Raw genomic sequence first — 13,971 nt, forward strand, 5'->3', positions numbered from 1 at the left:
CTACTCCTTACCAGTTTAAAAAAATAAAAGAACCTCACATTTTTGTAACCCGACTTAAGAGTTTGCATCATGGAAAGTGCTGAATAGCAATGCTTTTCCAGTGATACACACCTTAAAAATCATTCTTGCATGAAGAAAAGCATCTAATTCAAATGCTGAAATATGTGTAAGCCCTGTCCAAGAAAAGAAAATATAAACAGTAGTCTTTGAATTCTAGTAACTGCACTTAGAATACTCAGTTAATTTTCCATTTATGGCACTTAGCAGGCCTGGAAATTCCATGATATATTTCCTGATATGCTTCCCCTGACTTGAGAGAGTTGATAACCCCCAGACTATTAACAGCATAAACGTGGGTGGAACTAAGATGGGAATGGGCTCAGAAACATGGACAGCAAGCTAGGTCACGTAGTTAATAATAAAGTAATGAGACCAATCCGCCTTGCTGATAGAAAGCCTGGGCTCAAGTCCGACTTTGGACCCATTCAACAACAACTCTTAAATGCCAGGCACTGTGCAAGGTGCTGAGGATAAAAAGACAAAACAAAAGAGTCTTTGACATCAAGGAGTTTAGACACACACACACACATAAATTTGTTGTTCAGTCATGTCTGATTCTCCATGACCTCATTTGGGGTCACAATGGAAGGGTCTGGAAGAAGGGAACCCATGCTAGATGTGAGACTATGGGCAAGACACTGTGCTTCTCAGTGTCTGAGGCAACTCTAACCTGTCACAGATGAGTGGCTGACATACAACAGGTAGAGGAGTTTCCACAACACAGGCGGAGAGTGATAAATACTGAGCCATCAACTTGCATTTATTGAATGCCAGGTACTGTGCTAGCCACAAAGCTCCAAAGACAAAAACCAAACAATTCTCACTCTCAGTGAGCTTAGTATGATCTACTGGTAGACATGACAAATACATATAAAATAAGTATACACAGGACGTAAAATAACAAGAAAAGATCTAAAGCAGCAAAAATTTTTAATGTGACCATGGGCAAGTCACATACCTTTTCAAAGAGGATGAGCTAAATAACTTAGAGTACTTAGACAGTAGATCATTTAAAATTCCAGTTCTGATCCAATCCAATCCCAGCTCCAAAATTCCTGAGATTCAGATTCTGTGATTTGTGGCAAAAATGCAGGAGGGACAAACAGTTTCTGTTCTTGTACATTCACGATCAAACTCTGAACTTTGGAGTTTGGCTATTGCTCAAGTCAACACCTGGAGGCTTTTTGACATTGTGAAGAAACAACCAGACAGGGATCAAAGAATATATTTTTTGAAACAGAGAAAGGCAATAAAGTTTGGTTCATATATTTCAAAAGGCAGGTAAGCCCTGTAAAACTCTGGAAGCCCAAAGAAGCCTATTTCTAGGGAGGCTAAAATGTCAAAAGCCTGATCTCCAAAGCCTACAGAGAAATTTTCAGAGAGGAAAAACAACAGTTAAACAGATAATCCCCAAGTTTCCCAAAGAGTGGAAAAAGTGGTTCAAAGTCCTCCAGGCTCCACCTCCTGCCTCACCTCAATCAAGGATACCTCTTTAAATTTCCTTGAATAATCTCATTACCTTGATGAAGACTTTTCTTACCGTCTAGTATGTTACAGTAAAATAAAGTAGCAATAGGAAAGAACTCTGAATCATATAACAGTGCATCATTTTAAATGCAACATGCATTACTATTGCATTAAATCCTGATCAGTGTATATGTATTTTTAAGGAGGTTTTATGCTAGACCTAAAAAAAAAAACCAAACAGATCAACTAAAGCATAAGTTTTTAAAACCTATTTTGTGTGTGTGTGTGTGTGTGTGTGTGTGTGTGTGTGTGTGTGTGTGTGTGTGTGTGTGTCATAAACCCCTTTTGCAATCAGGTGAAGCCCATGGACCATTTATCTGAAGATTTTTTTTTTTTAATTTTAGGCAATTGGGGTTAAGTGACTTGCCCAGGGTGAGACAGCTAGTGAAAATCAAGTATTTGGTCTGAGGCCAGATCTGAACTCAGGTCCTCCTGACTTCAAGGAGGGTGCTCTATCCGCCGCACCACCTTGCTGCCCCTCCAAAGATTTTTAAATGCCTAAAATATAATACATATGATCATAAAGGAAACCAATTATATCTAAAGATATCAATTTTTTAAATTCACAGATTGGAGGGCATATAATATATAAACAACAATTGTAGAATTGTAATTGTAGAAGCAATTAGGTAATGTATTTTACTGGGAAAGTTAGTATCCAGACAACATACTACAAAAGTGGAAATATATAGGAAAGTAACAACAGTGGCATAATGAGGGAGGGGAAGAATTGCCAACCAGTCAGTCTTTGACCAACTTGGCCAGTACTTTAATCACAGAAGCCAATTATTCTTATTAATATGACTTTTAAAAATATTTATTATGGTAACCCTTGCGAAGACTCAGCACAGCTGTATCAGTTGAGGTTGAGAGTTGGATATTCCAAGGACAGGAATAGTTAGGGGTGCTTTACAAGAAAGAAATGAGGACAAAATCCTGAAAATGGGATTGTCTGATACTGGGAAAGTGCAGGGAAAGGTGAAAAGACAGACTGAATAATGAGGTGATAATCACTAGGTTGGGATGGTCTAATGCTAGTTAACTAGTCAAAATATAAATGACATTAAAATTTCACATTTAACTTACATTTGTATATCATTAAAGGTTTAAAAAGTGCTCTTCACAAAGATCCTTGGAAGTAGGTAGTGCAAATATTATTATCTCTGTTTTATCAGATGAGAAAACAGACTCAGGGAGTTGAAAATAACTTCCTCCTTGCCACACAGGCTAAAGTCAGTGATGGAATTTAAACACAGGTCTCTTGAGTCAAGAACCAGCATTCTCCCCTTCCCTGCCTTACCACAGTGAGTGAAGATGAAGTTTGGGCATGCCTTGCACACATCATAAAGCAAAGTGGGCTAAAGCCATAGAGATGACTAAGTGAAGGGTGACTGTCACTTCACCCAGGACACCAAATTTAGAGAGGACTGAAATTCGAAGTTCTTCGGCAACATAAAAACAAAGCTTAGCAGCTACTTACCAATAACAATTATTTTTAAAAAGAGGGTACCAGATGGCAAACTGAGGTGAGTTCCTCCCCTGCCCAGCCTTCTCTACTGCCTCCCTATCCTCCAATCGAGGACCCGTTTATTACTCCTTGTCCCAGGTGCAAAAATTTTTGGTTATATGTCAGGTTAGACAACGTAATATTTTGCTTTAAGGTTTGAAAAGAATTTTACATATATTATCCTTTGATCCTTACAACCCTATGAGGATAGTGCTATTAATACTCTCCATTTACAAGTGAAGAAACCAAAGGTTAAATTTGCTCAGGGTCATACAGATAGTAAACGTTTGAGGTTGAATTTGAACTTGGGTCTTCCTGACTCCAAGTACAGCTCTCATCTTTGTACATAACTCATCTTCCCTTTTATATGTCTGGAGTCATTTTATAAAGGATTGAACATCAGTTAGGTACATAGGTATATAACCTCCATCCTACTACTGTTTCTACGGAAAAATTTAGATTTGACTTACGTCAAGCTTAAAAGCAGTTTTTCCAGGAATAATAGCCCACTAAGTGTAAGGACTGCCTGTAGAAATCTGATACTCAAGTGCTTGCATTCATATATATTCATTTCCCTCAGCTCATCTTGTTCTTCTAAAGCCTTGGTGGTTTGTGTGTCAAACCAGACCAAACCCTGAGTTCATTAAGGACTCTGTATTATTAAATAGCCCTTTTATGGTTCCAAGAACACAACCCATTTAATAACAAATAGCTTTTAAAAAGCAGCATTCGACAGGTAAACATGCAATCATTATTCTACCGAAGCCATCAAATTTGCTTTTTCTCCTTCACCACTGAAATATTCAAAGCCAAAAACAGAAAAACAAAGCCCGGAATATAAAATTTCAAGAGTCAGTCTCCCTCCCTCTCAAGAAGGGGGTGAGAAAAGGCTAACAACAGAAGAGAAATATATTAACAAAACTGTTCTAGCTACAAGAATTGAGTTTATTTCTAAGAGAAATTAACAGTATTTTGAATCATCTATTAAGAAAAATTTTAAAACTTCCCTTCTCCCCAGATTGCCTAGTTTCAGATCCAAGTATTAAGAACACAAGAATACATAGATGCTTAACCAGGTTAAGTTTTCTACTGTAAAGAAAACCTAACCTTTTTTTCCAACTCCCCCACCCCCAAGTTTACCTTAGAGTAACATCTTTAGCACTACTGAGCACTAAAGTTCTTTGACTGTACCTTAAACTGAGAATTTTCTCCTCATTTGCATTTTAAAGAGGACTCTTTCATGATCTTTCACACTTGTAATGGACGTCTAAACCGTTAAATTACTATTTCTTTTCTTAGCCTGAAAGACGATGCAGTTTAAGGGCATGGCCCCTTCTATTGTTCTTTACACTAAGTCAGGTCCCTGAACAATACTGACAGCTGCTATCAAACCAGGCTGCATTTACTTTGGTGTACAGCTGCTGCTTGTTGGAACAGACAGCCTCCTGATGCCTCCTCCCCTCTGGGGAGAGAGGTTGACACACTGCATGTTCAATGAATGGGGTGCAAAGGTCTACTGAATTGTCAACCCAATTTTATGCTACTCCAATTTTCTAGGATGCACACAATCCCTTTCAAGTAAAATCAAGCATATGTCAGAGCATGAAACTTACGGTTTCAGATAGGATCATTACTGATCACATCCAACCATAAAAAGATCTCTCTGACAAATTAATACGTACTTAAAATGATCAGTTATAAAAGATTAGATTGCTAAGTGTGCTGAAGACAACTGGCTGCCATAAGTCTTGTGTATGGCCTACACTTAACTGATGTAGCTTTTCTGCTGTGCTGCCATACTCTGTATTAATGAAACATTAAGTTTTCCAGAACAAAGTAATTCAGGTAACTCTTAAGCCCCCACTTCTAAAAGAACTCCTGACACTGGTCTCTTTTGTTTGTGGGGGTGGTAAAGCTCAAGATTTTCAATTATATTTTTCTGAGCTTGAAATAAAAGGAGATTGTATATGTCTAAGAATCTATTACAAAATTTCACTATTAATAAATTGTGCTGAAACATACAGAACTTACAGGAAAACTAGTGTGATAAACTCCATGCTTGGGGAATTTCTTGCCTATATTTTGTTTTAATCAAAATAAATTCTTATTCTTTTTTTTTTTTGGAAAGAAGTTGTGATCAAACTACAACTAGAATTCACTATTATTCTTTGAGATAACATGTGTAAAGGGCTTAGCTCAGTACCCAGCACACAGTAGGCACTATATAACTGCTTATTCCCTCTCCAAATCAAACACTGTACATGGCACAGCTTCATATGAATATCTGATTGGAATGCCAGAACAAAGCAATCCATTCCCCAAGAAAAAGGTACAGAAGGTTGCAGACAAATGTAGATGTAATTGTGTTTTTTTGTTGAATGTGATTAGAGAGCCGACTAAGTAACAGTCAAAATGTGATACTGAGGGGGGGCCGGGGGAAGCAGGGCTTGGATTTGGGGGAGGGGGGGATTGTTTATGCAGAGCTAAGCTGTCAAGTGTAATAAAGCAGCTTGAATAAAATTTAAGCTGAAAATCCACTGAAGCTCCCCATTTCAGGGAGGAAAAAGCTATTAAAAGGGAATGAAGGTCACCCTCCCAGTTTATTTCACCTAATTGACTGCCAATAGCTTACCATGGGCAAACTGACTGCAGATCTGCAATTGAGAAACTGATGAAAGGAGAATTTTTCAAGCTGAGGCTCATTCTTTTAATCCTCCCTGGCTCTTATGCTTTTTCTCCATCTCCAGTTGGGATGTAATTTTAAGCACAGATGGATCAACTGGTCCCATTGTCTGCAGACGTCATTGGACTATGGCACTGCTAATCCGTAGAGCAGCATGTCTAATTATCATTACAAAGTGTCTGAGGGAACCATAAAGACCAGCAGGGCATCTTCTCACAAGCAATTAACATAAATTGATAAATGAGTAATTTGAATCCGCTCGGGGCGCTCACAATATGAATAAAATCAGAAAGGACGGCTCCTTGTTTCGGCTACTTCTTTCACTTCGACTGGAAGGGCAGAAAACATGAGAAACATTCTGGAGACTCTATGTCAGGTGGGGGGTGGAGAGGATGGACTCATGCAGTGGAAGGAATGCACGGTTCACCAAGTTCATGAATGCACAGCCAATGACCTGTGATTGACAACCAGTCACAAGCAAGGAGTATTAACTGATCTCAGCATATTTAAAATCAAAAACTTGGTGAAAGGCTATTAGAACACTATGTCAGACAATTAACACTTCTTCAAAAGCAATAGAAATTTCTTTTCACTGGTGAGCCCCTTTAAAATTCATGAAAGTTGTACAAGAAAGAAAGAGGAAGAAGGGTGAATAGTTATACAGGTTCCAAGTACTTTGAAAAGCAGAAGGCAAAAGCAAAGATAACTAAATGAACTGAAGCAATGTAAAGCTCAGCCTTAGCCTCGCTGATCCCATGCCACAGGAGGAAGGGAAAGAAAAACATTTAGAAGGCTACCAATCTAGAAGCTTTTGTTTAACTAATGCGATACTAAAAGTCTTGTTATTGCTAACGCAATGAATGCCTGCTTGGAGCAGGGAAACAAACCACATTTATCGTACCAGTGCAAAATAAGGTTTTCTTTCCCCTCCCCTTCCCCCATCAAAAATACAAGTCGATAAAAATACACATCATCTACACAATTACATCAGACATCAAAAATATCTTTATGGCAAACTAGCAATCAATAAGAAATGAAAGCTGGTTATACACACTGTAGGAGGGAGCCCTGGAAGACCACGTACCCCGATGATGGCATTCAACTCAGCCATGGTCACTTGCTTGGCACGTTCAACTGCTTGAGCCACTTGTTGCTGATGCTTTGGAAGTAAGGAGAGAAGGCAAGGAGTTAAGCCAAGTTAAGGCAAGGAGATAAGTAAGCCAAGAACTCTTTACTTGTTCCTTCCAAAAACCTTTAAGCACAGGGAAAGTAAACAAGAAACACTTGCTAAATATAGCACAGAGCAAAGGCAAAGGTTTTAAATGAACCCACCATCCTCATAGGCTCCCTAACCTGTATGCTATTTTAATACACGAAAATAAATGCAAAGCATTAAGCAGAGGGAACCTAGAAATGACTATTTTAAGAGCTCTGTATTTCACCAATACCTGGGGGCACCAAGTTCTCTGATGCCTGTTTGTGATTTTTTTTTTTAGACCAATACGTGGGAAAGATGCTAGAACACCAAGAATGAATCAGCTATGATGAAATTTCAAGACATAAATGTAAAATCCTACACCTGGGCTCAAAAAATTAACTTCACAAGTACAAAATGGAGAGGAGGTATAGCTAAGACAGCAATTCATCAGAAAAAAAAATTAAGATCTGATTTTAATGAATGAACTAAAGGTTGATTATAAATTAAAAGAATGAAAAAAAGCTAATTTCATCTTAGGCTACACTAACAAAGGCATAGTTCCTATGAATTTGGAGGTGAATTTCTCACAGCATCCTTTCCTAGTGAGACTTCATCTAGAGTAGTATGTTCAGTAAGGGGTATTTTAAGGACGTTGACAACCTGGAAAAATTCACAAAGCTAACAGGTTTCAAGATTGTGCCATATGATGGTGAATAAAAAGAACAGGGGATGTTGAGCCCAGAGAATAATAGACAACTTGAAGAGAGGACATGATAGATGTCTGCATGCACTTGAAGGGGTGTGTTACAAAAATGGAGTAGCGTTTGGTCCCAAAAGGCAAAAATGGTTGAAAGTTGCAAAGATACACGTTTGGATTCAATGAAAGGAAAATTTCCTTAACAACAAGAGCTATGCTAAAGTGGAATTGGTTACTTCTGGAAATAGTGGGCTTCACCTCTCCCTCACTAGAGCAGCACTTCTTAAACTGTGGGTTGTGACCTCATTATAAAAAATTTGGCAACAGTGAAGGCTTTCTTAAATGCACAACCAAAAATTAATTTAAAGTCAAATGCGCAATTAATCCGAGGTGTTTCTGGAGGGGTTGCCTGTGTTACATCATGCAACCTCACTGCAGCCTTGGCTCTGAACACAAAGCATGCGCACTTTGCACTACGCATGCCCCTCAGGCCATGGCAATGCCAAGGAAAATGAAATGCTGCTGCCATGGAAAAGGGGCCAAAGCTGCTGGGAATAGAAAAAGTTTAAGAAGCCCTACACTAGAGCACAGGCTAGACAGATGACCGCTTTGGGGGGATATCACAGAAAGGATTCTTGTTTAGGGTGGGCTAGATGATGATGATTACTAGCATCTATACAGTGCTTTAAGGTCTGCAAAGCACTTTATAGATGTAACCTCATTTGATCTTTACAACAACCTGGAGGGTGGGGTGGGGGAGGGGCAGATGTTGCTATTAAACCTATTTTACAGATGAGGAAACTGAGGTAGACAAAAGTCAAGTGAATTGCTCAAAATAAAAGAGACAGTAAATGTCTAAGGCAAGATTTGAACTCATGACTCCAAGTCCAACACTCTATCCACTATGCCACCTAGTAACCTCTTGCACTCTTTCCTAACTCCTGAGTTCCCCCCAAAGCAAGAATATTCTGAGGTCCTAAAACAAACTACATAAACACAAAATGTGCATGAAACACTGAGCGAGGTAATGTAAAAATGACCGACCCACCCACATACTGAGTTTTACCTCATCAAGCAAAATGTAAAGACTTGAAGACAAGAAGCAGTTTTTAAAAGGGCAAAATTAACTCTTCAAAGATAAAGAAGTAAAGCCTAGAGTGATATGTTCTACCAATTCTTAATCTACCTCCAGCTTTAAAAAGTTACCTTATTTGGACTTCCTTCTCATTCTTATCTCCCTCCTGCCACCCCCAATCTCCATAAGAGGATACTGTATGTCCATCTCTACCCCCATAATCATTTTAATTTAGGGAATATATCACATTGCCCTCAAGAGTACACTTAATAAAATCTAGACAAATGAGGGGAAAGGGAGATGGGGAGGACTGAGAAGCAACGACCAAGTGTTATTTTCAGCAAACAGCCCCATTTAAAAGTTACAGAACTTTTGGAGCTAGGAAGAAATCAGTCAGTTCAAATCTCCCATCTTAGGGACAAGAAAACTCACATCCCCAGCGGTTGAGGGACTCAATCCAGGCTGCATGGTTAGCAATAGATGGAGGATCTGAATTCAGGCACCCTTTTTTTTTTTTAAACATCACCAGATCAAAAGGGCAAGTATACAGGATGCCGAACAAAAAGCTCATCTATATTAAGTCAATGGGTGTCATTTATAAAGACCTATTACTTAGGAAGATATTTGTTTTTTCTTTCTTTTTTAGGCAACTGGGGTTAAGTGATTTGCCCAGGGTCACACAGCTAGTAAGTGTCAAGTGTTTGGCCTGAGGTCAGATTTGAACTCAGGCCCTCCTGACTTCAGGGCTGGTGTTCTATCCACTGTGCCACCCAGCTGCCCCTTAGGAAGATATTTGTCTAGATGGTTACTGACCCTAAACCTTAATTTAAAAATCACACTGGACCTTCTTCAACCAGTGCAACTTCCTCCTGGCAAATTGAGGCCCAGAGTTGAAGTGACTTCCCAAGGTCAGAAAGGCAGTAAAACAGCAAAGCCAAGAATTGAACCAGGCCCTCTGACTCCAAACCCAGTACTCTTTCTACAACACATGTTGTTTAGAGACTTTTTTTTTCTTTTGGAGCCAATCTGGATTTTAAGTGACTTGCCCAGGATCACAAACCTAGTCAATGTCTGAGGCCAGATCTGAACTCACCAGTGCTCCATTCACTGCGCCACCTAGCTGCCCTATGTATACTTCCAAAGCACCTTTATGCCCAGTATCTTTCACATGATAGTTCTGAGTTTTTCTTGTAAAGAGTACAACTATATAAAAGCGAGGTGCTATTATAATCTCAGACGCATTGTGCCTCTTAACATTTAAGGTTTACCCTGGGATCTAGTAAGATGTGTATTTACTTCCTACAGATGCAGGGAAAAAAATGACTTTTAGAGCTAACATTACAGGACAAATTCTTGTTTTAATTAAAAAAAAATGAGGAGCATGTGAGTGATCAGTAGTTACTACTGCAGCTCAAAAAAAAGCTTTATCTTGATAGCCATTTTGCAGTTTTCTTCTGAAAAGAATTAATTTGAAGTTGAGCTATTGTCGCCAGTTCAGCAGCTTGCCCTCAGATCTGTTCAACCGAATAGCAGGGGGTTTGCACACTTCAGCTGTAACAGATGTTCTTCACACTTGTTCGTTGTGATAAAATTAACATCTTAAAACTAGCTAATTTGCAAACAGAGAAGCAACATAATTGCACTTTAACAGCTGAACAGTTTTACTTACTTCCTGAGACAGAAATGGGATGACTTGTGCACAAATTGTATTCAATCTCTTGGCGATTTCAGTCTGTAGAGATAAAAAAAAAAACAACATACAAACAATTAGGCTACTTATAACCACTTCCTAAGAAAGCTTTCATACCCCCAAATACTATGTACTTTCTTTATTTGAGGATCTAAAAATGCCTTACAAAGTTGCATCATTAATCTTTACACCCTAATGAGGTAAGTGGGTAGCTGAATTTCATCCCACTTTACAGAAGGATAAACTGAGCTATTATAGTTTACATGGCTTCATGGTTTCTTAATTAGATAATAGTAGATTTGAGAATGCTATACTCATGGTTTGCTAACTCTCACTGTTTTGTACTAACAAATAGTTAATGTCTAAGACAAGATACGGGCAGACAGAAGTTATGTGGCTAACTTAACCAAGTGATTCCCATCCTTTTCAGAATTAAGGGTTATTGTGTCTGATTTTCCAGTTTATAACTATGAAATTTGAAATACCAACATGTTTTAAAATGAACTATAAATCACTTAAATATTCCAGTTTGACAATTTTATGGTACCCCTTGAGGAAACTCAAGACCCCAGGGTGCTACCAAAAAAGCAGGGGAAGGGTCAAGTTCCCTTTAATGTCTAAAACTCTAAGCAATAAATCTTGCCAACGGAGTCAATCATTAATAAGCCAAGCATTTCTCCTCCACTGCTTACAAGAATTACAAATCTAGTGCAAGATCCAATTTAAGGTTCTGACCCATGGAATAAGAATAACTGACAAAAGAACCAACCACCATATTCTCTCCTATCAACCTTGTTCCTCAGTGACTTATCAAAATCCAGTGAATTTGAGATTGCAGTTCATAAAATAAGGCCACACATACTTAATACTTACTGATGGGGGTTCCTACTACCAAAGTGGTCAGTCTTTAGGCAAGTGTCAATGCAACTTAAAATACCACCATTACGCCTGTAATCACGTTCCTCCAAAGCAGTACAGGGGGAAACCAAAGCATGTTATGTCATTCTTAAGTTTAAGGCTACCATAAATGAACTTACACGTCTCATGAAGTCTAACCCCCTCATTTTACAAATGAGAAAGCTTAGACCCAGAGATAGTAAAACTACATCTAGTTAGTGGGGTAATGCAGGTCTCCTGGATTCTAGTCCAGTGATCATTTGCATCATGGCAGGAGGGAAATGATTATTGTTTCTTTCTCTTCCAGCAATCATTCACCAACCATCCCGTTCTCCATAAAAAGAAAAAAATTAAGTGCCTATTACATGCAAGGCACATAACTAAATGCTTTACAAATATTATCAAAAACAAGAAAAGAATCTAAATGAATTTCACACATTTTTCAGGTGGCTGAAGACAACTTGAGATTTTAAGACTTTTTGAATTGCTATCCACTTCCAGAGAGAGGGCTGATGAACTCTGTGTGCAGACTGAAGCACACTTTAAAAATGGGGGAGAAGGGGTTGTTTTCTCTTGCAATTTGGTTAATATGGAAATACGTTTTGCATAACTTCATATGTATAATCAACATACTATCTGCCTTCTCAAGGTGTGGGGGAGGGGCAGAAGGAAAAGAATTTGAAATTCAATTCATAAAAATAAATGTTTAAATAATTTAAAATGTGATGAGAAATATTTAATGAAATAAAAACATATTAAAACAAAAAATTTTTGGAAAGAAATACTGTTGACATGAGGCCTTAGCTCTGAGGTTCTTAACCCTCTGATAGCCTACTGAAGCCTATGGACCCCTTCTCAGAATGATGTTTTAGTAGTCATCAAACAGAATACATAGCATTACAAAGGAAACCAATTATACTGAAATGAAGATGTAATTTTTGTTCCCATCCATGATTATAGACCCCTTGAAATGTATCTGTGGACTCCTTGGAAGATCTATCTACCCCAGATGAAGAATCTCTGGTTTATCTTTGTGATGACACAAGACTAAATCTGAGAATTACAATCAATTAATCAACAAGTATCTATTAAATACCTATTGTATACAAGGCATTTTGCTAAGCAGTAAGGACATCAATTCAAGGAATGAAACAATTCATACACTCACAAGAAGGTTACATTCTAAGAGGAGATACAGTAAGTACATATATATAAGTAGACAGAGCATAAATAAGGTGAATAAATAGAAATATCTTCCAAGTAGTTAAATATAAGATATTCTGAGGTAAGTATACTAGTAGTGTGCTCCTAGTAGCAGAAATAAGACAAGAAGAAAATACATACAGGATGGCCAGTACAAAAATAAGGAGATGGGAGACTGAAGGTCATTTGAGAAGAAGACAGAGATGGGCAGTTTGGCTAGATCAAAGAATGACAAGAGGAAGAACAACTCCCAGTAAGACTGAAAAGAAAGGCTAGAGACAGGTTGTATAGGGCTATACAAGCTAAAAAAAAGAAGGTTATATTTTAACCTAGAGCCCCAAAAGGAAGCCATCAGAGTTGACTGAACAGGGTAGTCACATGATCAGATCTGAACTTCAGGAAAATTACTTTAGTGGCAGTGTGTAGGATGCGTTGGAGGTGGGAAAGACTTGAAGTGAGGAGGCCAATTAGGAAGCTGGTGTAACAATCTAGAAGAGGGGGATAATTCAGAGTTTATTAACTGAGGAGACTGGAAGGATGGAGGTGACTTTGTCATAAAGAGGAAGTCCAGAAAAGGGGAAAGATTAGGGGGACAGATTAAATTCAACTTTGGTTACACAGCATTTGAGAGATCTTTGGGACAGCCTGTTTAAAACGTTCAAAAGGCTTGAGGTTGTGGAACTGAAGCTCAAGGGAAAGACTAAGGCTCAGGAAATCTATTGATTGGTTTGATTCTGTGAGTCATCCAACCGATGGGTGCTGATAGGAGTGCCGAGATAGAAGCTCCGGTGAAGGGAACATATTTAAGGCTGAATTCGCCTTAATTCTGAGGCTGCCTCCCAGGGAGAAGAGAGACTTAACAATTAATTAGACTTGCTTTCTCTCTTCCTCACTTCGATGAGATGTAAGATCAACCACACTAAATACATAGAACGCTAGGAGTTGTTACCCACTGGATTTGTAAATCTAAAATGACAAAAGGCCAGGGGATTAGATATTTTACTAGGATCTAGTGAGTGAACATGACTTGAATTACATGCATACATATACATGCATATACATATGTGTGCATGTGTCCATATGTGTTTAACACTAGGCTATAAGCATAGTGTAGTGAGATATAAAAGAAATTAGAGGTACATAGTCTCTCCCTCCAAAGAATTTTGAAGATAGAAAGCTACTTAAAAATATACACATGGGCACGTACACACGAATACAATCTACATGGATATAACATGTATGTTTTAGTTAAGTATGATCCTTTACAAATGAAGCATATAAAATACTAGCAACAATATGAATGGAATGTGCTTTGTACACAAATTACATTACCGAGCTCTAAGGGGACTGGACTATATTAACGTAGGCATTAACTGATATCTTCATTTTTTACATGAGAGAAATGTGACTCAGTGGGAGATAGTAGTAGGTATG

General features: G+C 38.3%; 1 protein-coding gene across 11 annotated transcripts in view; it reads right to left on the bottom strand.

The window, feature by feature from the left end:
* The window catches only part of TLE1 (TLE family member 1, transcriptional corepressor), a 118,631-nt gene that overhangs the window by 74,128 nt on the left and 30,532 nt on the right, over positions 1-13,971 (bottom strand). For 5 of the 11 annotated variants that reach the window (XM_020966919.2, XM_020966920.2, XM_078152666.1 and 2 more), the window contains 2 exons: positions 10,417-10,479; positions 6,832-6,936 (listed from right to left, as the gene is read on the bottom strand). In XM_020966919.2, coding sequence (XP_020822578.1) covers positions 6,832-6,936; positions 10,417-10,479 — 168 coding nt within the window. The remainder of the gene's footprint in view (positions 1-6,831; positions 6,937-10,416; positions 10,480-13,971) is intronic. The other 6 variants (XM_020966925.2, XM_020966922.2, XM_020966923.2 and 3 more) reach the window with 2 other exon arrangements.

This window comes from Phascolarctos cinereus, unplaced genomic scaffold, assembly GCF_003287225.1.
Source record: "Phascolarctos cinereus isolate Bilbo 61053 unplaced genomic scaffold, phaCin_HiC Scaffold_4;HRSCAF=312, whole genome shotgun sequence".
NCBI classification, from domain to species: domain Eukaryota; kingdom Metazoa; phylum Chordata; class Mammalia; order Diprotodontia; family Phascolarctidae; genus Phascolarctos; species Phascolarctos cinereus.